This window comes from Teleopsis dalmanni, chromosome X, assembly GCF_002237135.1.
Source record: "Teleopsis dalmanni isolate 2A chromosome X, ASM223713v2, whole genome shotgun sequence".
NCBI lineage: Eukaryota > Metazoa > Arthropoda > Insecta > Diptera > Diopsidae > Teleopsis > Teleopsis dalmanni.
In genome coordinates, this window is record NC_051848.1 from 17,383,221 (window position 1) to 17,408,046 (window position 24,826).

A 24,826-nucleotide genomic window follows, 5' to 3' on the forward strand; every position below is an offset into this window, starting at 1 on the left:
CGTCTACTTGTGGGTGATTTCCATGTTAAAGTTTTCTAACTTTAAGGACCGTTAACTCAAAAACTATGCATGGTGGAAAAAGTTTTTTAAAATAGGTGAGTTTACTTAAGTCGGTTGTCAAATGGATATGCCGAGATTATAGTATCGTATCATCATATGATTTTATTATTGTAAAACATATTATCATAGGCTTCTTACCTCTTCAACACGTCCACTGCTGACGCCTAAACTACTGGAAAGTTTTGTGTATGAAGGTGTTTTATTAAGTTTCACCTTTGAACTGTTATTAAAATCGCTCGGACTTGGTGTTCTTTGAGTTGCACTGCTCACCACTGTTGCAGTAGTACTTATTACTGGTGAAACAGTTTGCTCTGAACTGTATGTAGATGCTATTACAGTTGTACTAGTAACAGTTGAACCTGTAGCAGAAGCTGAACCTGACCCTGAGCCTGCCTCTGTTGTTGCAAGGCTAATAGTTGTGCTACTGTTATTACCCGTATTTGCTGGTGTAGAGTTACTATTGACAGGGTATTCCAGTACTTGAGAAAGTTCACTGCTATTTGCTGGCACTGTATTGGATATGGTAGTTGCTATTGTTGTTGTTGGTTCATCCGTTGCACTTAATTCTTTATTTTGTATATTTAAACTTAAGACTGAATTATTCACAGTCTGTGTGGAATTGTTACTCTCGTAGCTTTCCTCTATAGTATTCAATTTATTCGCTGTAACTGTTAAAACGTCGTCTTGTGTCGATCCTCTCCTGAAAGTTACAACAACAAAACAAAAAATTAAATGTATACTATATACTGATTAATAATAATAATACACATACATTTGAAAATATTTCATTTGAAGTCAACTTATTTACACAGATATGTGTTGTTTTATTTAATGTAAATTTCAATATTTAGAAAAATTAAATTTTAAATTAAAATTTAGAAAAAAATACATAAAAACCGAAATGCATGCAAATTTGAAACTATTAAATTTTATACTTTTATACTGGGCATTTATACTAGCAGTATAAATATACGATTCTCCGTAAAAAATTTAATAATATTTTAACAAAATGCAACAAAACAGTGTTTGTTAAGAGAGGAAAAAACACAGCAGTTTTTAGAAGAAAAAAAAACTAATTAGATTTAAAGTGCCAAAAATATACTTTCTGTTATTTTATTTTAACTAATTTGCTACTAAAATTTTTCTGTTATTTATTTATTATTTATTATTTATTATTTATTAAAAAATAAAAAATATAAAATATTAAATAAAAGGTACAACAATTTACAAGGAGAAGTACCTACCTTTGCAGCTCTTTAAATACTTCTTTTTCTTCATTTTCGCCCAAATCCAACAGATTCGAAGCACTTTCATTATTTTTAATCCTACAAAATTTACAATAAAAGCAAAGAAAAAACAAAATAAAAATAAAATACACAAAATAAAAAATAAAAAGTTTTATAAATTATCAACAAGCGATTTCATGCGGATACACAACAATATTCAATTTCAACAATTTTTTTAATATTTGAACATTTCAACATTTGAACATTATATTTGAAATAATTTCAATTTCAATCAATTCAATGCCTTCAAATAATAATCACAACAAAATCAAAATAAACACTACAAAAACAACAAGTCCTTTCTTCGTAGTTCCGAGATACAAGTTCCATTCGAAATGGATGCACTATATTTACAATAAAATCGAATTATTCACATAATTACCAAATCACTCTGTAAGTAATAGCCGAAGACATTCTACACTACAATTCTTCTACGTAACACTAATAAACACTATAGCTCATATCTTAGAAGTACAGAGACAGACGCCATACGCCTGACGTTAGACCCGTCCCTTTGGAGTGTGTCCGTTCCAACACACTCAAGTGTTTAGCTCGTTTGAAAGGTTTTGGTTCAACTAAATGCTCTATGGTTTCAATATTTATGCAGAATTTCTTTTGAAGTTTATCACGAAATTTTTTGTTTAATTTTTTCCACTTTCAATGTATTTATATATATATACATATATGTATATTTAATTATAATAATATATAGTATAGTATATACATTTTGTTATTTATGAATTGCCAATAAACAATGCAATTATTTTGTTGTTGCCTTTTTCTATCTTTTTTTAACTCTATAGATTAGATTACTTCTTTCATTGAACTGAAAACGTATTTCATTTCTACGTATGTGCCATAATATTGGCTAAAAGTCACTAGGTGTGATCTGAGAGTTAATAGAGTGAAAGGCTTAATAGGTCGGTTTACGTAGGTTTATATTCATAATGCTAGGACAATAGTACGACTAATATCAAAATAATAAAACCCAGCGAATGTTACTCATGTCAAGTTGTAGAAAAAAGGAAATAGCAATTATTTTTTATTATTATTTTTTTTAAATGCTCTATGAATTATTGATGGCGCGATTTTACAAAAATGGACAAGTATAAACAATGGACAAGTATAAAACCATTAACAACTATATTGACAATGTTAAAAATCAAAACATATTTATACCGCAAATGTAGTTGTTAGGGAATTATAATTAACTGGAAAGCATGGGATTAATTATGAATTAGTCCTATAGTCCCATAGAAACTAGATTATACTAGATTATAGATTAAAAGTACTAACAACAACTGAATATAAGTGCAGTAAACAATCTGAAATGGGAATAATACATACCTATACTATATATCTTTATATAGTATTATCAAAAAGAAAAGCAACAATAACGATATTTGCAATACATTCATATAAACGATAAGGGGAGAACAGTATGGACCATATTAAACAAAGAGTCATTGTCATTGTCACGTCAAATAAAATTAATTATTTGGGGTTCCATTGTGAATCCAAATATTGAGAATAAGAGAAATTTCGATTAAAATTTAGTCACGGAGATGAGGCTTATTCTGTCTCGTCACGTACGTCAAAACAGTGTTGCTTAATAATAAATGTATGAATTTGCACTAATTAGGACTAAATACATATATTTTTGAAAATTTTGGTGTCCCTCTCTGTATAGTATGAGTTTTGGTCATGATTTAGGTTAGGTTAGGTTAGGTTCAGAAGGCGCGCGCTGACAGTTGTCAGCACTTGCACTCGCAGGCATCTATTGCCCATTGTGATGCTGATCCGATACGCCTGCTTCTGTTCTCTCTTCCAAACCAGTGAAAAAACGATCACCAAGACATTTATGGTCATGACTGAAAAGAGCATAAAATTGCTCTATAACATTAGAACCATGGCTCTCATCTCAAATTAATTGCAACATTTTATATATGTAAGGATCCGAATATTGAAGAAATTAAAATATTTGGGCGAGAGAGAGAGAGAGAGAGAGAGAGAGAGAGAGAGAATTACAAATGTAACGAATTCTCTACTGGTAGTCATATCTCCTTTAAGAGACAAGTTTTCTTTAAAAACTTCTACTTAAGCGGACAAGTGAGTTTATATGGAAATAATATTGAATCTATTAACAAAATGTAAGAATGTATATTACTAATTAAATTTATTTTTCAATACAGTTACTTTTACAAATTAGCAAATATAATGATATATCAAACGTCGTTAAGCGTGAATGGTTAAATGCTTTCAAAATCTATCTATCAAATATCAATGTGTAAAATCTCATTCTTCTAACTCAAATATATCCAACCAAAGACAGATTATTAACCAAGAAGTCACCAGGCAAAAGTGCAATATCGTTTCTAATTTCAAACTCTCAATCACAAGTTTTACTTATTAATTTCATAATTAATATAATTTTTTCAATCTTCAATCCTCAGCTTTTCATACTTTTTTTAATCTATTCAATACTTGCTTTTAAGTCTTTATATTCTCAATGATAATGTTAATGTTTCGGTGATAAAACTCCGGCGGTGTTAAATATTCTACATAATAATAATAATAAATATAGTGTTATGGTCCATATTAATTTCTTTTGAATACGCGAAATTAAATATTTTATTTGTACTTCAAATAATTAATACATATTTATTTTCACCAAGCCAAATTGATAAATTGGGTAGGGATTATCGCAAAGCAGAAAGAGGAGAGATAAAGCTATTGTTCCACTTCTGGCTATAAATAAGTAGCGAGTACATAGTGGTTTTTGACTAAGTGGTTTGAGCTTTTGTGTTCATTATCATACGAGTATACAAGTACTCGTTTATAGGAGAAATACATAGATCTATACAATATATTCATATTCATTACATTTGATAACTTCCTGAAGGCTAACACTACTAAATACAATATGTAAATACAGAATGTTTGGCGACATTTGCACAAGCTCTCGAAATACATATTATAGGTTAGTGGAAACAATAACAAAAAAATAAATTAAATGTTTTACGTGGTTTAGCTATAAAATTCGCAATGGGCTTACCTTAAACAGATAAGACTTTGTGCGATTATCAAGAGTACTTCATATAGAAACCAGCCAATGCGATGTAAACAAGCACGCACAAGTTAGAAAATGAATGGTTAATTGATATAAAAACAAGTAATATTAATACACGTTTTCAGTTATAAACAAAGGTGCCACTGTACTTGAAAAATCAAGAATGAAGACTCACACAATTATTTGATTTATTTTTCATATAACTCGTATTCCTGTTTAGATTACGAGCTTATATTTTAATATCACATTTGTGAAAACAAAAACAATACAATATTTTTACTGGTACTAATTGTAGTTGTAAGTGAAATAGTTTTAGAGTTTTTTAAACCGTCCATGACCGTCTGACCGTCTGACCGTCCATGAAAAATGAAAAAATTCATTTTAAATAAAAATAAAACAAAAAAAACATTCAAGAATAAAACACTCAATATGTTAAAAATGGTTTCTCTAAATGCCCCAACATGTTCAAACACTGATCTATTGGCTAGATTTTTTCATCTCTATCTAGATTAGTTTCATTTAAGTCCAACCCACCCATTCATTCCATTCCTTATACTAAACAATACCGCCTTTTTCTAACCCTTTTTTACTCTAACCCTACTATATAGTTCTCTGAGGACTACAACAACAACACCATAAAGTGCTCAAGCATTCGCTGAAAACCAAATAGCATTACTTGCTATTCCCAAAGTTTGAATATTTTCGAATGTTTTGACTGCTCGAACCAAATCTTATTCGCGCTGCTCGGACATAGAAAATCTCGAACATATTGAAGCACTTCTGCTGTTGTAGGCCTAACCTTATCTAGAAACCAAGTACGTAAAAGGAACCACTCTACTAATTGAACTTTGTGGTTTTAAGATTTTCGATCATTTTTTCTTTCAGAATAGATGAAGAACCTTCAGCGAATAGGAAATAGTAAGATCGATAAGTTACTATAAAAAAATAAAACATTGTATGATTTGTTATAGTAGAGATATCTTATTTGGGTCAACCACATGATGGAAAAATAGTATAAAGAAAATGATATAATTTGATGATAAACCAATAACAACCAGACATCGCAATAGACCAAAAATAAAATGGAAATATAGTGTATATGAAGACATTGAAATCCTTAATATCGCTAATAAACATTTTAAAAAAGAGTGGGTCATAAGCAAGTTTCTTGATTATTATATTTCCTCCATACTTTTTATGACTGGTCAAAAAAAGTGTCTGATATCTAGATAAGTAACTGTATCTATTTGAAACCAGTATCTATGTATAAAGAGATATAACAATGTTTGAAGAAGTGCTGAAAGGTGAAGATGAAATGGTGGTGCTTGGTTGTTTATTTTTAGTGCACTATGGAGATAATTATTATTTCATCAAAAATAAGTGATGTTTAAACTGCCTATGTGCTAATGAATAAGAAATGAACTTAAAAAATATCAAAGGAAACTAAGTCTTTGCATATATGTTACGGTAGAGAAAAGTTATAATAAATATTTAAAATGTCTTGCTTGCCTTTTTATAACGTTTATTTTTTTCAAAAATTTTCAACAATTTTAAATAAATTCTAGATAAATTTTCAGAATTGAGACTAGATTGATTGCACCTCAATTGTCTGGTATATCAGCATGGATATGTCTGAATATTTTAACCTTATAACTATGGTATTGTAGTTTGTTTTCAACCATACGTATATGTTATATGTGTACATGTCATCGTCTTTTCCTTTAATAGAAATAATAATTTACAATATATAAAGCTCCAATTAGCATCTTTCAGATTAAGCACAATTACAAAAACACAAATTTAAATATGTATTAGGAAATTTTTTAAAAAAAAAAAATCAATTTTCGTTAATTAACACTTTGGATGCATTAAAGCAAAATTTTGATTTCGTTTAGCATTTATTTGCATAAAAAATTTTTAAAATTTTAAATTAATTAACAAATTTTATCATGCGATTTTCTAGTACGAGTAAAACAAAGTATGAGGCAGCATGCAAATATTTACACTCACTAAACTTACTACAATGATAAAGATACGCAACTAAAAAGAACACCTCGAATAGAATGTTATTTTTTAACCTGAGTTTCAAAAATTTAAAAAATTACCACAATTTTCAATAAATTTTTCTAACAGAAAGACAAATAACACATTGTATATAATCGCATCATATTTGCTACTTTTATGTCTTAGAAGGTGTCTTCTTCAACTGTTCAGGAAAAGCAATAGATATATTCAAACATCACACTTTGTTTGAGTGTTGATGAAGAATGTGTAACTACGAGAAGAAATAATGTAAAATAATAAATGTGTTCTTCTTCTAAAGAACACATTATCGCATCTGATATGTTTATATAGTTTTTTACTATCATACAACTAATAAGAGAAGCCAGTATTGTAGTAATTAATTGGTAAGAAACTAATGTTATTCTAGTTATCTTTATAGTATGTATGTATGTATGTATGTTGATCCTTTTTTCGAGTCAGCGTAACTGGGCACTTTTACTCTTTAATAGCTGGGGGTACTACGGGGTCCCACCCATCTCTTTAACTTATTTATGTATTCCTTATAAGCTTCATGATTATTCAGTGATTGATCTGCGTACCGTGCGGAGAGTGAGTACTCTAAGATTAGTTAGTGCTAAGTAGGATAGCCTGTCAGTTTTCGCATATAACTTCAGGGATCTATCCCTTATGTATTTTTTTGATCGGGTCTATTCTAAGGTCTCTTAGCATGTCGTTTGTGCGCATGTCGTTCGGTAGCTTTGCTACACGCGACACACCCATAAAATAATGCTGGTCTAATTATCTGACTATAAATCAGTTTTCTGTTCTTCGCGCTAGGGTTGTTGTGTTTGAAAAGTGATTGTAAGCATTGCAGTGCTTTCTGCTTTTTTTAACTTATATATGCTTATTCCAAGTGAACCGCTTATTAAACGTGATACCTAAGTATTTAATGCTATCCTCCCAATTAATCACGATGTCACCAACTCTTACTCTCTGTGGATGTTGCCTGTGTTTACGAGTAATAAACAGGACTTAAGTATTCTAGAGTTAATTAAATAACTGCCTATTTTTATTAGAAGTTAAAGATACTGATTTCTTTCTTCCAAATCTTAATTTAATAATATATAACCTAAATGAAAATTATATAAATACAATCGAATCGCGATAATTTATACCCCGATAAATTGAAAACCTCTATAATTCATAACAAACTGCTAGTTCTTTGAAAAAACTTCCACAATTCGTAAAATTTCCATACATATTGGACCCCCTTACTAATAAGTATTTCATTTGAAATTTAATGAACATTAAACCTCTTATTATTCGTAAAGCAGGACAAAAAACCTGTCTGCAAATTCAAGGTGTTTCAAGAACAACCGGAGCTCTCATGCTTTACCGACACAATAAGAGTGTGTGGATGATAATAAATTTATTTAACCAATGGCTTCAGATGCTGAATTACAGCATGAAAACTTAAAATCGAAAAATACTCTTATTTATGGATAATTGTACAGCGCATAATGGGTCCCCTAATATCAGCCACGTAAAAATAAAGTTTTGCCAGTAAACACCACTTCCAAGCTGCAGCCCCTTGAACACCCTGGGTTTTAAAAAATTTTGAATTATTTTACCGCAAGGAAAGGTTATTAATGTGGCTATAGCATTGAATGCAAATTGCTTATAAGGATGACAGCGCCGGTGAGAAACAACTTATAATGAATAAACAAGACACAAGCCAAATCGGCCATTCAACAATCAATTGAAAAATCAATTGAAGAGATAGGCGAAAAGAATCTGAAGCAATCAAAAACTACAAACTTTCTTAAAGTTATAATACTTGATTATATAGTTTTAATAAAGTTATATATAAAATATGTGAAAATCAACTGAAATGTAAAAGCTGACATTATTCGTTACAGTGCATCATTTTGTATAATCTTGCGCTGCGTGGAGTGTTTTGTTCATTATTTTCCGACAAAGATTGCAATTGATGCTTTCGCTCCCACCCACTTTACCCTCTGCAACCAATTGTTTTGAAGTAACTCAGATAGCTTTTAAGAATTAGCTTCTCAATTATGGATATATTAGCTATATGAGCAGTCCATTGAATTCTAAACACTCTTCGATATTCCCTCAATGCAAAGGTTTTCTGCTAGTTTCATTTTAGAATAGCTAACGTACATATTAATGAATGTAGATATTTTTATTTTATTTTTTTACTGATAATACTTGTTATAGATAGAATCTGTCTAGCAAAAGTTCAGCTCAAGGTTAGCACTCTCAGTTAATTCAATTAAGTTCTATTAGTATTGTATAACTATTAAGGTAGTGAAACAATCTTTAATTGAATTTCATTTGGACATTTTTTTTCTCAAAATTTCTTTAATTATAAATAAAACCATTGCACTTTAGCTGTTAAATAAATAAAATTAAATTTAATTGTGAAAAAACTACGACCCCAAAAAAACAGTCCCAAAAACAACAAATCTTTAAAATACACATTTTGACATATATATGCCATGTCAATGTGACCTGGCATATACATACTTTTTTCAGTAATATGTTAAAGATACATTTATTGATTATTGTCTCTTAAGTTTGATCTTTACGAAGAACAAGTTAAAGAATGTTCTGCATATATGATATAGTACAATATTAATTTTGAATGTTTCTGTTTATGTTTATTGATTGAAGAGTTTTTATCTTGATGATGACTGTTAAAGAGATTTGAAATATAAAATATTCATATTAATTTTTTCTCGTCAAGACGTCATCATCACTGATGATGATGAATAGAAATATAAACTATTTAAAAGTTAAACGGATTCGAATAGCAAAGACCGCTGTTTCAAGTATTGCCAAGTACTCAGCATCAGTGGTCTTAAGAAATATTCGAGTTCCTTAATTAGTTTATAGTCCGTATATCATTTGGACTGCAAGTGCCAGGCTCTGAGAACTCATGCCTTTCAAATTAGAAGTAATGACTAATCGTGTTTTTCCACAAGTAGCCAAAGCTGCACAAACTTTCAATGCTCAAGATCCAGGTTTTTTGTCATTTTTTATTTAATTAGTGACGTTTAATTTAAAAAAGGTGACCTGTACCCATACAAACAATATTTACAAGACCAGGTGGAGAAACAAATTCAAAATTGAAAAGTTCAAATTGTACAGTTTTGGAAATTGAAATATCATTATATACCACTTATAAAATTACTAATTTTTCGTGATTCAAATCTGGGCTTTAATGGATTTTTTGTATAAGAAACATAATAAATGTAAATAAGCTAGATTTTATATCAAACAGAAGCCATATCAGAAACAACTCCAATTCTCATAGGCATTTAGGGACGAACTTCAGGTGTCGAAACAATCTTCAATATTTGTTGAATTTGTAATGAATCAAGTAATGGCTTAAATAATATTATGGTGACTCCACTCTACCCACATTCATTTGTTGTCGATACAGACAATGATTACATTGATACCTCTATTAGACGGATGCCCAAATTTGGGTGTTACTCCAAACAACATTAAAAGTGTCCATTAAATCGCTTTGAATGATCATGACATAAAGTTCAGGAAGTTAGCACATAATTTAAAGATATTAGAATAAAGTATAAAAACTAGTTTGAAAAATTAATACGAAATAGTTATCGTGTTAGCTTATAGTGGTAAAAATACCATAACATATTGGTGATTTCAAGTGTTGTTAGCAGATGTTTAAGTAGAACAATCAATAGAAAGTATTAAAATACATTATAGGTGAGTTGAAAGAAGAAACAATTGTATTCTTGAGATCTCAACAACTACTACTTGTGTCCAGTTCAGATTCATAATTACCAATAAATAAGTACTTAACATTATTTTGTTAAAGAGGTTTTTCAAACAGTAGTGAACTACAACAACAAAAATTCATTTTATATTATTTTAATTAATTGAATTTTTGGTTGACCATACAGCTGTTTCGAGTATTGCCAAATACCCATCATCAGTGGTCTTGGAAATAATTTTTGTATTTAATTATTCGTAAATAATTCTTTAAGACTGCAAGTACCAGGAATCGAACTCGTGCCCTGCCAAATTTAAAGCTCAGACATACTTGACTTTTTATATTCGCATATTTTTCTGAAGTTTTGTTAGTTGGCTGCGAAAGTTTTTTATTAACAAATTCACTTACTGTGTTTATATTAGAACGAAATCATAAACCAGCTGTAGAATGATTGAATTAATTTATCATATATTTTTTATTTTTATTATTAAATTTCAATACATATTCTTTGTTATGTATAGAACCTAATCTAGGAACGATATACTGCTAATGTTACTCCACGATTCGCACGGGCGAGACCAATAATTTCAAATTTTTCAGACGGAAGTAACTATTATATTTAATAGAAACTAGTATACTTCATAAAGAGGATTTTCGAACACTAATGAACTACTGTTAATTTTAAGTTAATTTTGTGATGAATTTTTCTTTGGTCCACTAGTAACGAGCAAAACTAATTGTCATTATCATAATATCGTATTTGATTTATGTTTCTTATTACACAAATAATAATTATTATATTTGGAAAATTTAGTTGTACATGTACTAACAGCGTAGAAATCTTCCCCCACAACTGCATTTGTCAAAACTCTAAGGACCACTAATTATAACAGAGCTGAACTTTTTATAGTTCATACAGACCACTTAATGTGTCATCACAGTCTGCTTCTACTTCTGCTTCTGCTTCTGCTTCTGAGTATACATCTCTTCTGCTGTCATCAATCGAAATAATAAATTTTACAGATAATTTATTAATGATGAAAATAATGAAAATAATGGAAACAATTTTAAGAAAACACTGAACTTTAAGGACATTGTAAAGGAACAAAAATCAATAGATTACATTTTCAGTCGCTTTGTTGTTGTTGTTACTGCTGTTGTTTTTGTTGTATTGTTTGCCTTTGTGATTGATGAATGAATGCTTTTTAATTTTAGTCGATTATTATTATTATTATTATTATGTATGTATGCCGTTGGTGAATACTGCTTTTGCGCTTTTACTCTTGGCAGACAAGCAGTGATGGTGTCATATCATCATCATTATCATCATCGCCATCAATAAACCTATTGGAAGTGGAAGTGGAAGTGGAAGTGGCAGTGGCAGTGGCACTGGCAGAACAATTTTTTGAAACATGGATATGTCATCGCTGCGTACTATTTTTTTTTAAAGTGCACAAAAAGTTAACATTTACATTTTTACACTAAATTAAATTAATTAAATTAATTAAATTAATTATACTTAATTAACACTTTTAGTACTGTTACTTTATTTTATTTAATTATTTTTTCACAATAATTTTTTAGTTTTTAATTTTTTTCAATTATTCTCAAGTGTTTCTTTAGGTGCTGCTAGGGACGACGGGCTCATCAACGTCACGTCACGTCACGTCACGTCAGCGTCTTTCCACTTTTGCAATGAAAACGTTATTAAAGTATTTTTCACTCAACTGAATGAATTCGAATAAAATTGATACGAAAATGAAATGAAAATTTAGTTTCGACTTGGATTTGTTTATTACGACATATTGACGAAGACAGAGCGGCACGGAGCAGCCGGAGGAAGGCTCTGCAAATTGGCAGTGGCGAAGTGGTGAAGTGGCAAAAATAAACAAAAACAAAATAATAATGTATAAATGTGAAGTGGCACGAACGGTCTTTGGCTATGGCTATGTCTATGGCTCGCTACCGTTGCCGTTACTTTTTTTTTATTATTATTATTACTGTTATTGTTGTTGTTGTTGTTGCTACTGTTGGTTTTGTTTTGATTTTGCAAATTTATGTTTTAATTTTGTATTTGTAAATGTTAAGGTGACCAAATATTTTTTTTTTGTTTGTTTTAGTATTATATGTGAAGCCCATAATATATTACAAAAAATCTTATATTATAAAGTTAATAAGTCTCCCTTATGCCCGATCCCTATCCAATACATAAGTTCTACACGATCTGTAAGAGTTTCTGACATCTGAAAGAAGTGTGTTCGTTATTTTTTATACGAGAACAAACAATCTACCTACATACGAGTATAAACATGTTTAACTGACTAAGTAAGAACACAGGCTGATACCAAATCACAACTTTGCATGAGTCAACAATTTTTAATCACATTTTTTTAACGTCAATCTATGACGAAGATTATAGTTGTCTATTAATCAAATCATAACATCTTTGCCAACTGTTCGCTACTAAAAAAACATATAAAATTGTATTTCTTGACATGACCTATTTTCATATGAGTACACATATGAAAATAGGTGTCCAGCACTGAAGAATATATAACAGTTGTTTTCTTAACTTTTGTGTATTTTGTGATCTTTGTTACTTCGTCGACTTTTAACGAGCTACTTTAATAATAAATAAATATATAAAAAAACGTAAAACTGTTTTGAAATCAAAACAAGTCACGATACATATTGGTTATTAGGGGGCTGCCTATTGGAACCCTCACATTCTAAATTATTAATAAAATTTATTCAGACTCTCTCATCACGTGTTGTGAAATAACAGATATATATATTAAAAGACATATTGTCGTCAATCGTTATCTAAAGTAAACAAAATTCTCCATTTTTATCTAAGTCTAAGTGAGTAAAATGTGGACGAGTCATTTTGTAGTTATATTAAAGTGTTACCATTTAGTGTTAATCACAAATAAAAATATAATTAATTAATACAATTATTCTATAGCTGGTTTATGTTTTTGTTCTAATATAAACACAGCAAGTGAATTTGTTAATTAAAAATAGAAATATAATTAAAATGTTACCTTAAATTTTTAAATTAATTTTTTTCTGCATGGTCAATAAGCTTTGGGAAGATAAGCTTTTTAATGCGATAAAAAGACATCTACAATTAATATATAATGAAACTTCAATTTAGTTGATCATGATGGGTATTTCACTCTAGAGAAAATGAATGATAATGACACTAAAACTAAGATATATCAACAATTCAAAAGTTAATGATGATATAATTAGAGAAAACTCTCCGTGGCATGTTAGCAAACCAGGTGGACGATACCAAAATGTATAATTCCATTACGGAACAGTAATTATCATATATCGATGTTTTTGAATGCCTTTTCTAATAATAAATACATAATGTAAATGAAAACTGTAAACGAAATTTCAGCAACAATTTAAAATTGTTGATATACATTGAAAATAAAACGTAGCTGTCCTTGCTATCACACGAGATATTGGAAATCCCTGAAACACAAAATGTTTTCATGGTCCTTACAATAATCTATGGATTGGATGCATTATATAAAAAACGATGTTAACTTTCTGTGAAAAATCCTTATCTTACACCTTAACTGAAATCAGTGACTTCACTGTTGTCATAGTTAAATATAAATCAATCAGCCAATATATTAGACAAAGTAATATATATATTAAATTGTTACGAATTCGGTTCCAAAACAAAATTTCTTTAAGAAAAAACCCCGAATTCGACACACATTTGAACTTGACTATAAACTTTAGATCAAATGGTAAAAGCCAAATATGGTCACCCTAATGCAAGCAAACGTTTTTGTTGTTGCAGTTCATAAAATTTGCTACCCACCCATATGGGCATTGTGTGCCAAGTTCTTATTAATTAAGTTCAAATTAATGAAATTTATTTTTATGTATCAAATCTATGAACGTATATTGCCTAAACGTGAAACATTAAATGCAAAAGGAAAAAATATAAACAACAAACGACTTTATTCTAATTCCATGTAATAATTGAGTCAAAAAAAAAAATAATAAAGAACACAAAAGGAACAATACTTATATTATTAGGAAATTGAAAAATTTTAAATAGTACATCTTAGGTAAGCTAATATGCTTACCTAATAATAACACCAACAGGCCCCTCTTCAATAAATAGGTTATGATATCATAACTGATATTAAGAAGAATCATTATTAATAATTCACTTCATTGTATTTTTATATTAAATAACATCATTACCGATTTATAAAAACGTTTTGACATTACATTCATGTCAATATTAGTTGTGCTATACTTTTCTGGTTTCAATATAAGTACAAATATACAACATTATATATGCGAAAGCTCTCTTTTACCTATATATGGTATGTATAAGTATAGCCCAAATTTTTGTAATATATAATGCTTTTTAATAGATAATTTTTTAAAGATCATAAAACTCTATTTTATGACTTTTAAGGCATATTTAAAATTTTCAGATAATATGAATTGCAGTAAAAGTATTCCAAAGATTTAAAATAACAAGTGACACTATTTTTATTACATATGTTATGCTCGTGTCGAAATACTATTTTATAATTTTTACAATATTCAAAAATCAGTCATTTCATAAGAGGAAATTACATTCTCTCAAACATTAGAACTTAAATAACTAAATACATAATATAGCTATTAATTCGCCATCACGAAAATCGAATCTCGATACACTGCACTGCTTTTTGAGGATTAATCCTGATGGATGAATTTTCTTGAGATTAAATTGGATAAATATCATACACATTAACATGTACACAAACACATAGATGTACCTGTAGTGTGTACGGGTACAATAGATCTTATTACTTATTCTGTTTTCTTTTAAAAATTGCGCGCATCGGATGTTATTTATCGAGTCAGGTCTTTATTTGTGTTTAGTGGTAACACTGCCATTACCATTTGTACTACTGTAAGGTAGTTGCGATACCTTTGATAGATTGCACTGTCGTAATTTACTTCCATGTTTCCACTTATTTGATTTAGGCAATTTTGCTCATTAAAGCCGCTTATGTGGATAAATTACCTTACAAAGAGCTTTCATATAAATGAGCTCATTATAAATAAATCAACTGATTCAAGGTGAAAAATGTCGAATGTAACTCTTAAAAATAAATTTTCTATAAGGGAAACGATCAAAATTTGAAATATTTGTCATATGTTTTATATGTAAAATGTAAACAAACAAGCTATTTCATATGCATAAATCGTTTATGTCAATGAAAACGAAAATTTTATATTCATTAACATAAGTAGTTTTAGCTGTAGTGAAAACATAATATATGTCTTAATACTGATTTAAGTCATGCTTACATCATCAACTTAACTGATTTAATCCATACCTATTTCAATTTTGAGACTTTAGTTAAGCCTCCATAATCGGCCGAGCGCATGAGCATGGTATACATTTAAGTCGATTTTTTGGGTGAGAATTCGTCAGATCAGAAAGTTTGTTTGAAATCTATGTGAAACTCAAAAACACATTGTAAATGATGTGAGATTTTATCGTTTTAAAACGTATATCAGTGCTGGAAACGTGGAACTAATCAAGCGGAGTGTGCTTGTTATTAGAAGAATCACTGTTAGAGAAAATCACTGTTGGAAAAATAAGAATGTCGTATGGTTTATGCGATTCGATTTTTGCAGATGTTTTTATCATGAAACGAAAGGCAGTGAAATTTGTTCTATTTCTATTTCATAAATTCGAAAAGACATTCAACAATTAACATTTTTTAATCATAGATGGGTTTCCAACAGGGTTTCCAAATTGGAAATCTACGGTGGCATTAGTCCATAATAGCAACGAGAGACTATTTTGAAGGATTGAAATAAGCGTTGACACGTACTAAAAGCAATTTAATTTAACAATTTAGTTATAAAATTAAAAGCTAGATAAACAGATAAACAGATAGATAGATATCACAATAGTCATATAAAAAGCAGTGTTCTTTGGACTTTGTTAACGGGAAGCTACAAAATTATATACAGAACTTACTATCTAAAGAACATCAAAATGATCTGAATGGTTGGTAGATAAGTAGAACATCACAGTTTTTTCTTCAATTTTCTAGTTTGTTGATATGAAGCATAGGATCTCAGTTGCTTTGTTTGTTGAAGCTACTCTTACACCTCACATTCACTTCATTCTGGTTTATCCTACCAAATGGGTCGCCTTAGTGATAGGATCAATACTGCTTACGCTGAGCGCTACTCTTACACCTCACATCCACTTCATTCTGGTTTATAATACGAAATGGGTCGATAGAGCTTACCCCGAAATCAATTTTAGTGAACTTTTCCGAAGACATATGAACCTTTATTTATGTATTAAATACTTCAATTTACGAAAACTACACAGATCAACAAATATTACTAGAACTAATATTAAGTTTAAGTATAAATAAATGATGATGCAAAGTTTTCACTAAAAATTTTGGCATGCAAAAAAAATCAGAATCTCTGAAAATCGCGTGACTTTACGAGTGGCAGAAAAAACCGAGAAAAACATCGGAAACCAAAAAACAACTGCAATCGATAACCAAGCAGCGGTACTACGAGCATAGCATTTGACCTACACATGAAAATGGAAAATGCATTTACAATGTAACACTCGGAAAAGAACTTTGGAATAGCGCTGGTATTTACCAATAATTCAGTAAGATGCGACACAAAATTAGAAGAAACTGTAACAAACTGTGCCCAAGGCGACATCTTGACTTACATGAGCGTTGATTTCGCGAAATATCCTGAGCTACACGACTGCAACTCCTGTTTCAGTTGTTGCTCTGCCAGTTGCAATTGCTGTTGCTGTTGCTGTTGCTGTTGCTGTTGTTCTTGCTCTTGTTCTTGATGTTGTTCTTGATTTTGCACTTGATGCAGTCGTTCTTGCTGCAGTTGCTGCTTAAATTGCTGTGTCGCTTCTAATTGCCACAAATTGCTTAACCAATTTTGTGCCGTTGCATATGTGCAACCCAAAACTGATGTGACTGTTACCACAGCTGTTGGTGTTGTTGTTTTTGTTAATGTTGTTGAATGTGTTGTTGTTGTTGTCGCTGTCGCTATCTCTGTCGCTATCGCTGTCGGTGCTACTGATGTTGCTGTCAATACTGTTGGTAAAATTGATGCTGCACTCGATGCTGTTAAATTATCAATTGCTTTAAAGGATGTTGTTGTTGATAGTTTTGTGTCAGTTGTGACTTCTGTATTTGCTAGTGTGCTTGGCTCTTGTTTTTGCGTTACTGCAAAACTCATGACAACTCCAAGCAAACCAAGTACAGGAAGCTGTGTGCTTCTCTTAATTTTGTTCTTAATTTAACTTAACAATATCGAATTAACTGATCATTAAAGCACTTAACCGGCAGCGCTACACTAATTTATAACTTCATTCGAGTATTTTTGTTTGAGATTTTCTGTTAGTATTCGATTTTTCCTTTTTTTCGCGTTTCTCTTAAAAACTATATTCTTTTCACGTATTATATACTTAACACCTTACATTAATATCTTTTTATTATGCTAAATATATTAACATTGCTTATATTTTATTCGTTTTATTTATGCAAATGAGATTCAGTATAAATTCTTTTAATATTTTGCAAAGCAAAATTTTTCTCAGCGCATCGAAGACACGACAGAAAATGTTGACGACGACGTTCACTTTTAGCAACAAAACCATACAAAGAGAGCAAAACAACCCAACAGTGTTGCATTCAATACGAAAAGTATTACAAATGTCGTATACAGATGTGAAGTAGTAGAGTTGCCAGTCATCGTTAGCTAGAAGCATACATTTCAAACAGCTGTTTAAATTCGTCAGTGCGTAACTATGCTGAACACATAACCAATTTGTATAAGGCTTTAAAACTAAATTACTTGTAACATAAGAAATAAGCAGACCAATTTTACTTTATGGAAAACAAATGCATTTGGCTATTCATGTTGTTTACATTTTACATTATATAATTATTACAAATAACTTAACCTTTACTAGTTTTGTGTTTCCGGACACAAAAAAAACAGTAAAAATTGCAAAAAAATTCAATGTGTAAGCTGTGAGACAAACATACATATATAACAAATTGGTTGATGAAAAAAAACAGTTGATTTATGTAAACATTAAATTTGATATACATATGTAGCTATTTAAAATATTACGTGGAAAATAAAAAATTTAGCTACATTTATTTGGGAGAGATCATTTTAATTTTATTTATTTTATTATTTAATAAACAATTTGAAAATAATTACAAATATTTCTTATTTCCTTTTGGTTTTCACATGTTTACTGAATATGAGTTCCCGTTCATGTGCTTGTAATTAAGGGCACTACATGAGTTTTTGCTAGCAAAAATACGGGAACATGCCGAATGTATGATGAGAAAACAAATGAACCAACATAATACTGTAAAATCAGTAGAACTATTTATTATATATGTTTGTATATTGTTAAAATTAAATTAATGATTTTTCGTAGTAGAAAACAAAAATATTATATCCCCATAACCCTTTATATGAAGAGCTTGCGAATGAACCTTTTATTTACATGAAATGCATTTCCGAAACGACAAAATTAAAATTAAAATAAACTATTGTAAATATTGTATTATTTATATCTGAAATATAAGTATATATATATATATATGTGTGTGTGTGTGTATGTACATACATATTTAAAATATTTGTTTCGAAACATATTCCAATGCAAAATTACAGTGCTTATCAAAATATCAACATTTGAGAGTTACTGCTTTATATGGTAATTCATTCAGCGATTAGAATGTCTGTCAATACTGATTGCTGGAAAATCATAATTAAGGATATATGTTATCCCAATTTAGTTTTATTTTTAATAATATATATATATATATCACGATGGAATAAACTTTAAGTCCATACAAAAATTGTATACAATTAAAACAAAAAATTCATACAAACTAGGCTGTATCATAGTGCCATCCAGATAATAACGAATTCTTTTTTTATACCAAGCTATGAATATTCATTCCAAATATAATATAATTAAAATCAACAATTTTTAAAATAGTTTTACAACATTAACGATAAATGCAATATTTAAATTAGTTTGTAGACTTATACATATATTACTGAGGCGCCGACATACATTTCAATACATACCTACATACATACATACATTCATATGTACAATATAGTGCATATCATATTTTATTCCATTTTTATGGGAATACCTTTTGTAATTCATTTTTTATATTATTAATTGTAGTAATAGAAAATATTTTATATATATAAAGAATAGAATATAGAAAGTGAAGAAATATCAATTTGCTATTGCATAGTCTGTAGAAGTTTTAAAACTTTCTAAAAGATTAAAGAATAATATAAACACAATACAATTAATTGGCTCACATTATATTTATTAAAATATTTAATTTATTAATTTATACAATAGTATTTTACGTTATTTATAATAAATTATTTTAAATGGTAAAACCTTTTCCCAGTTACAAGATTAATGATTTTCAGTGACTAGAAATATTTCGTGAAATTAAAAATCTTAACATTTTCTTTTTCATCTTTATATAATATTTATTTCTTTCTATTTGTTTCATAATAATGTACAACATAATTTCAACTAGAAAATTAATACTTATAATTTTAAATAGAAAGCATTCAAAGTAATTGATACCGTAGCGTTCACTCGAAATACTACGACAAAAAAAATTTTAAATAGAAATTACTTCCAACTATTATTTCATAAAAAGCATTGAATTAATAAAATAGATTAAATAGTAATATAAAATTTGAAATTTGGAATTTGAAGTTTATATACCAATTCACATTTTAAAAATAAATATTTATACAATTTAAATGTACGGTATGAAAATGATATATAGTATTAAGCATTTTTAAGCGAAGATTTTTTTGATATCTGTGTTTCATCTTTTGCAGGTTTAGAGTCATTATCTTCAGATTTTTGTATGTCGGGTATATCTTGCAAACGAACACTCCCTTTAGTACCGACATTAGTGATATCACCGCTGTTGCAAAATTTAGTGTAAACTATATTATCAGAAACAACTTCTGATATAGATGAACTAGATGCCATATTTAAAAGCATTTCTTTATTTATCGTTGACGAATATATGGGTTGTATCGGGGTTGAACCAGATCCAGACTGGTCATCCGGGCCCGGGAGATGGATTCCGAACTCAGATTTAATCGTGCTGCCAGGTGGAAAAATATGTATTTTAGGTCGTTCCTTTAAACAGGTGTCTGGGTCCGCTGCAGGATCCATTTCCTTCAAGCGTGGTGTGTAAACAGGTCGGTCTATTAACGAGATAGTCGGTTTTGTTTGTTGAATTTTTTTTGGTAACCTACATGGTCTACACGCGTTTGTACTATAACTTGCAATTCCACTTGTATCGCTATTGATACCCTCATGTTCTTCACTTCCTTCGTGCGATGGATAGATTTCGGTGTCTACGTATCGTTTCATTGAAACTGTTGAAACTCCCTCGTGCTTTCCGAAACGCACCACATGAATATAGGGATTAACAGCAGGCTTGAACTTCATGCAAGTTCCAAATAAAACATGTTGAATGATTGGATATTTTGATAAAATCTAAATATTAGCAAATATTAATAAATATATTGTTTAAATGTTTAAGAAACTTTGGTTTAACTTGATTCGCAATTGGATTTATTTCTTTTTTTTTGCATATAAACTAATTATCTCTAAATCACCAAATTTGAATATAAACAATAACTCAAAAAGAAAAATGTGACCTAAGGCAGTACAAATGCTGACTGGTACAATATGATTAAATAATATTAATGAAATCAAGATCATTACAGAAACGCTGGTTAGCATTTAAAAACAAAAAAAAAAATTGTACACACTATTACCTTAATAGAGTATCCTTTTTGGGGCTTCAACAACAACAACCTTAATAGGATACAAAATAGTCGTCTCTACGATTTAAGCAATTATATACTTTCCTTCAGATTTTTATTTTGTTATTTAACAATTAAATAAAAAATATATATAATTAGCTTATTCACTAAGACTCACTAAGACATATCTACATATCAAATCTCATTTGATGATTTCCATTTTTGTTTCTGTTGTTGTGCTTGTAAATTAAAATGTCGAATGTTAATTAATTCATGGAATCCGATTGAAATTTGCAAAGAAGTGAGACAAACAAACTGAACGAGAGAGAAGTATAAACTGATACTAAATTATGAAAACTCGTGCTGTCTGAATAAGCTAATACATAACATCTTGGGCTTATTTTTTTACTCTCTTCTCATAATAAAATTTATTGTAATACGACCCGTGATAATTATACTAAGTCTGCGCGCATCTCTTATTAAAAGTACACCCTATCCACTGCAGACTGCAGTATAACAGTGTGTGCATAAATTAATTTTACTGTATTTTAAATCTGAGATCATTGTTCATAAAAGTATTCTGTTGAATAATTTGCATAATTTGTTATAATTTACTCATCCACATATCAATTCTAAACGCTTCTATGATGATCACGTGTGTACTAATATCATAAAAACTAAACATCTAAGAATTTCTTTCAAAATTTTATTGAATTCCCATTGTATAAATTTTCTAGGAACTTCCTACAAAAAATTAATAATTTAACAATTCTGTTGAATGGCAGTCAACACTTTTGCAAACCAAATTTATTACATAAATAACCAGTTTACCTCTTTTTGATACATTTTGATTAAGCCTTGTGTTATCTTAGCCCATGTTTCCACTGCAGAAATACTCCAGAGTTGATTCGAGTGTTCAGCGAAGTGTCCCGTTTTTACCTAGAAGCCAATGCATATTAATAAAATTATTTATCATACATATATGGTAATTATGCTTCCTTTTAACTTAAATAGCAGTATGACCGTATGCGTAGAGATGATATATAATTTAGAGTCAACAATCGCTTCATATATATCATATTAGTTATCTTGTATTAAAATTTAATATATCTTCATTTTATATCTCACTTTAATATCTACATACACTTTCACAATAAGTTAGACTACACTGCCATTTGAGGTAAGATCAATATTATATCATACACTTGCCTGATTTATATAATCTATACATCCAAGGAACATATATTGTTCTTTATATTCTTCAACAACTGTCTTGTCAAGAAATTTCACAGGCTCAAACGGTGGATCAACTGTAATTGATTAGGTTTGAAGAATGTCTATCGTATACACATTAACAGTTTTATATACTTGCAAGTTGTGCACTACCAAATATAAACGGTATAAATTGATAATCATCCAACGACCAAACACCCTGGCTACCAGCAGGCTCCATTCGATATATTTGTTGTAAGGTTCGCACAAACTGTATGTATGTATTAAACAAACGCAAAGCGCATGCAGGACTGTCAGCTTCAAAGAGTATTTCTGCTTTGTACAGTGAGCATAGGAAAAACATAAACGACAATTCATGTCCAGTGCCATAGTCTATGCGCACAGCATTACCAAATGACTCGGTAAAATAATGACCAAGCTCCATTATCAATTCGCATTTGCTCTTAGGAATTATCCTATCTATATGCTTGTATATATCCTAATACATAATAGCGTTTTCTTTTTAAAATTCAATACTGAATACTTAATTTATTTACTTACTTGATGCATTTGATGGTACCATTCACGAAATGCTTTGTTACCAAATCGTTGAGGTTGTTCAATAGGTGGATGATGGCTAAGCATTTCGTTTAAAACGTCAAATAAACCGATTAGATTATTCATTGTGTCCGAAACATAGATATCATCAGTGATGCTCAACCCTTGTATTGAGACGCAAACACTATTTATAAAACCTATCAGATCAACGTATGCTTCCGACATTTGCCATTTGGACATGTCGTGTATATTTTTAATGCATTTTATTGGGTGACCTGCCTTCGACACATCGACTTAAAGATTAAACAATAATTGTTAAAATTATTACATTATCAATTAGGATTTAAAATATTTACAAGGGATGTTCTCCGGCAGTTCGAATGTTTCCAAATCCATTTTTACCGAAACCTTCCTGTTTGATTTTTGTAAAAGTTCCAAACTATTCCTAAGTATACATAAGCGATAAATAAATCAGCTGTTAATACAATAATATAAATGTCAAAGTTGCCACTACGCATATAATAACTTAAATGTCAAATATTAATGAGGACTGCTTTTACAAAGAAATGATTTTAAAAGATTTATTTAATATATACCAATATAAAATAAATGATTGTTATAATAATAATAAAGTTAATCACATTACGTTTCTTTATTTATTTATTGTCATATACTTTTCTACAAGTGACAATATGCAATATGCAATTTCAGATATAAGTTAAAAATTACCTTTGTAAAATAGATATATCTGCAATATTTTGTGAGAAAAGAGACACTCTAAATATTGAACTAATAAATATTATGTGATGCTGAATAATAATATAACATATAATATATAATTGTTAGCTTACTTAGTTCTTAACAAAACTTTGTTAAAATATATATACAATAATTACAATATATATTGTGATTTTCAAAAATATTTACTCAACAAAATTACACAAAATGTTCGACCAATGTTGTGTATGAATTTTATACACTAGCAACATTATTTATGAAGTTTGACAGTTGTCATTTTAACTGAGTAGTGTTTGTTAATAGTTTATTATTATGAAGTAGAAATGAAAAAATATTATTCTTATCTGTAACTTGAATGAATAAAGTTGAAATACAAAAACCAAGTATTAAACGAGCATAGTGTAGTTCCACCTCTGATACAAAAAATAGGATATATTTTCATTGAGGATGCATGTATTTACATGTCACTATGCACAACTGCTGTTCAAAATTTTCATTTAATTCTCAAACTTCCGGAATTAATTTACTATTTACAATTTACGAAAGCCGCAATTTTTTCTTTCAGAGTTGTAAAAAAACTCCACTAAGTGTGGTAAAAGAAGTAGGCATCACTTTTAAAATATATTAAATGCTTTTTTTAACATATGTTTTTTATTGTGTTTTCTACAATATAATATATATAAAAATTGTAAACACTGATAAATAATTAATTTAAATAAGAGAAAACAAAATGAAAATTGCAAGGGCAAGGATAAGCACTTTTATCTTATATATTTAAATTAATTTACTTATATATGTATTTCAATTTATTAGTAAATGAAATGCTCATATGATTTTAACGGATGACTGGAAATTTGCAGCATATTTCCAGTGAATATTCACAATAGACTAATTTATTAATTAAAGCAATATATTGACGTTGCTACATGTATGCACACCAAGTATGCAGACGAAGTATGCGTTTTGCTCTACACTTCGAAACAAGGTATAATTTTAAGGCATACAAGTCTGCCAACCCAAAATTTGGTATGCATATTTGAATGTTGCTTTAGCTGCAACAAGGTTTAAGACGTAAAAATTTTTGCGAGTAAAACCTAACTCTGAAGATTTTAAGAGCATTGTTGTTACTTCATATGTTTTTTTTTTGTATGTTACGAATATTTTTTTAGAAACAAAAAAAAATTACGGCTATTTTTATTTAACAAAAAATATTAAAACAAAACTTTTGAT

General features: G+C 29.3%; 2 protein-coding genes across 4 annotated transcripts in view; both read right to left on the bottom strand.

The window, feature by feature from the left end:
* The window catches only part of LOC119688990 (protein Aster-B-like), a gene marked incomplete at its 3' end in the record, with an annotated part of 30,159 nt that extends 12,261 nt beyond the window's left edge, over positions 1–17,898 (bottom strand). Inside the window, 3 exon segments of one of the 3 annotated variants that reach the window (XM_038103704.1) lie at positions 199–760; positions 1,305–1,385; positions 16,941–17,897. In XM_038103704.1, the coding sequence (XP_037959632.1) occupies positions 199–760; positions 1,305–1,385; positions 16,941–17,470 (1,173 nt within the window). 3 annotated transcript variants of the gene reach the window in all.
* A 2,111-nt stretch (positions 17,899–20,009) lies between these two features.
* Positions 20,010–23,657, bottom strand: LOC119689163 (serine/threonine-protein phosphatase 2A activator). Its single transcript, XM_038103929.1, has 7 exons — positions 23,588–23,657; positions 23,215–23,303; positions 22,862–23,151; positions 22,457–22,799; positions 22,298–22,398; positions 21,920–22,027; positions 20,010–20,816 (listed from the first exon to the last, which is right to left on the bottom strand). The coding sequence occupies exons 2-7, from the start codon at positions 23,252–23,254 to the stop codon at positions 20,091–20,093; spliced, it is 1,608 nt and encodes a 535-aa protein (XP_037959857.1). The 5' UTR covers positions 23,255–23,303; positions 23,588–23,657; the 3' UTR covers positions 20,010–20,090.
* Between the last annotated feature and the right edge of the window lie 1,169 nt (positions 23,658–24,826).

What these genes read in the sequence shown, in the direction of transcription:
- LOC119689163 (XM_038103929.1), bottom strand. Translation starts at nt 23,254, where the DNA reads ATGGATTTGGAAACATTCGAACTGCCGGAGAACATCCCTT. An exon ending in GGTACCATCAAATGCATCAA is followed by an intron (nt 22,800 to 22,861) that starts GTAAGTAAATAA and finishes ATTATGTATTAG; the next exon opens with GATATATACAAGCATATAGA. An exon ending in GTATAGATTATATAAATCAG is followed by an intron (nt 22,028 to 22,297) that starts GCAAGTGTATGA and finishes ATTGGCTTCTAG; the next exon opens with GTAAAAACGGGACACTTCGC.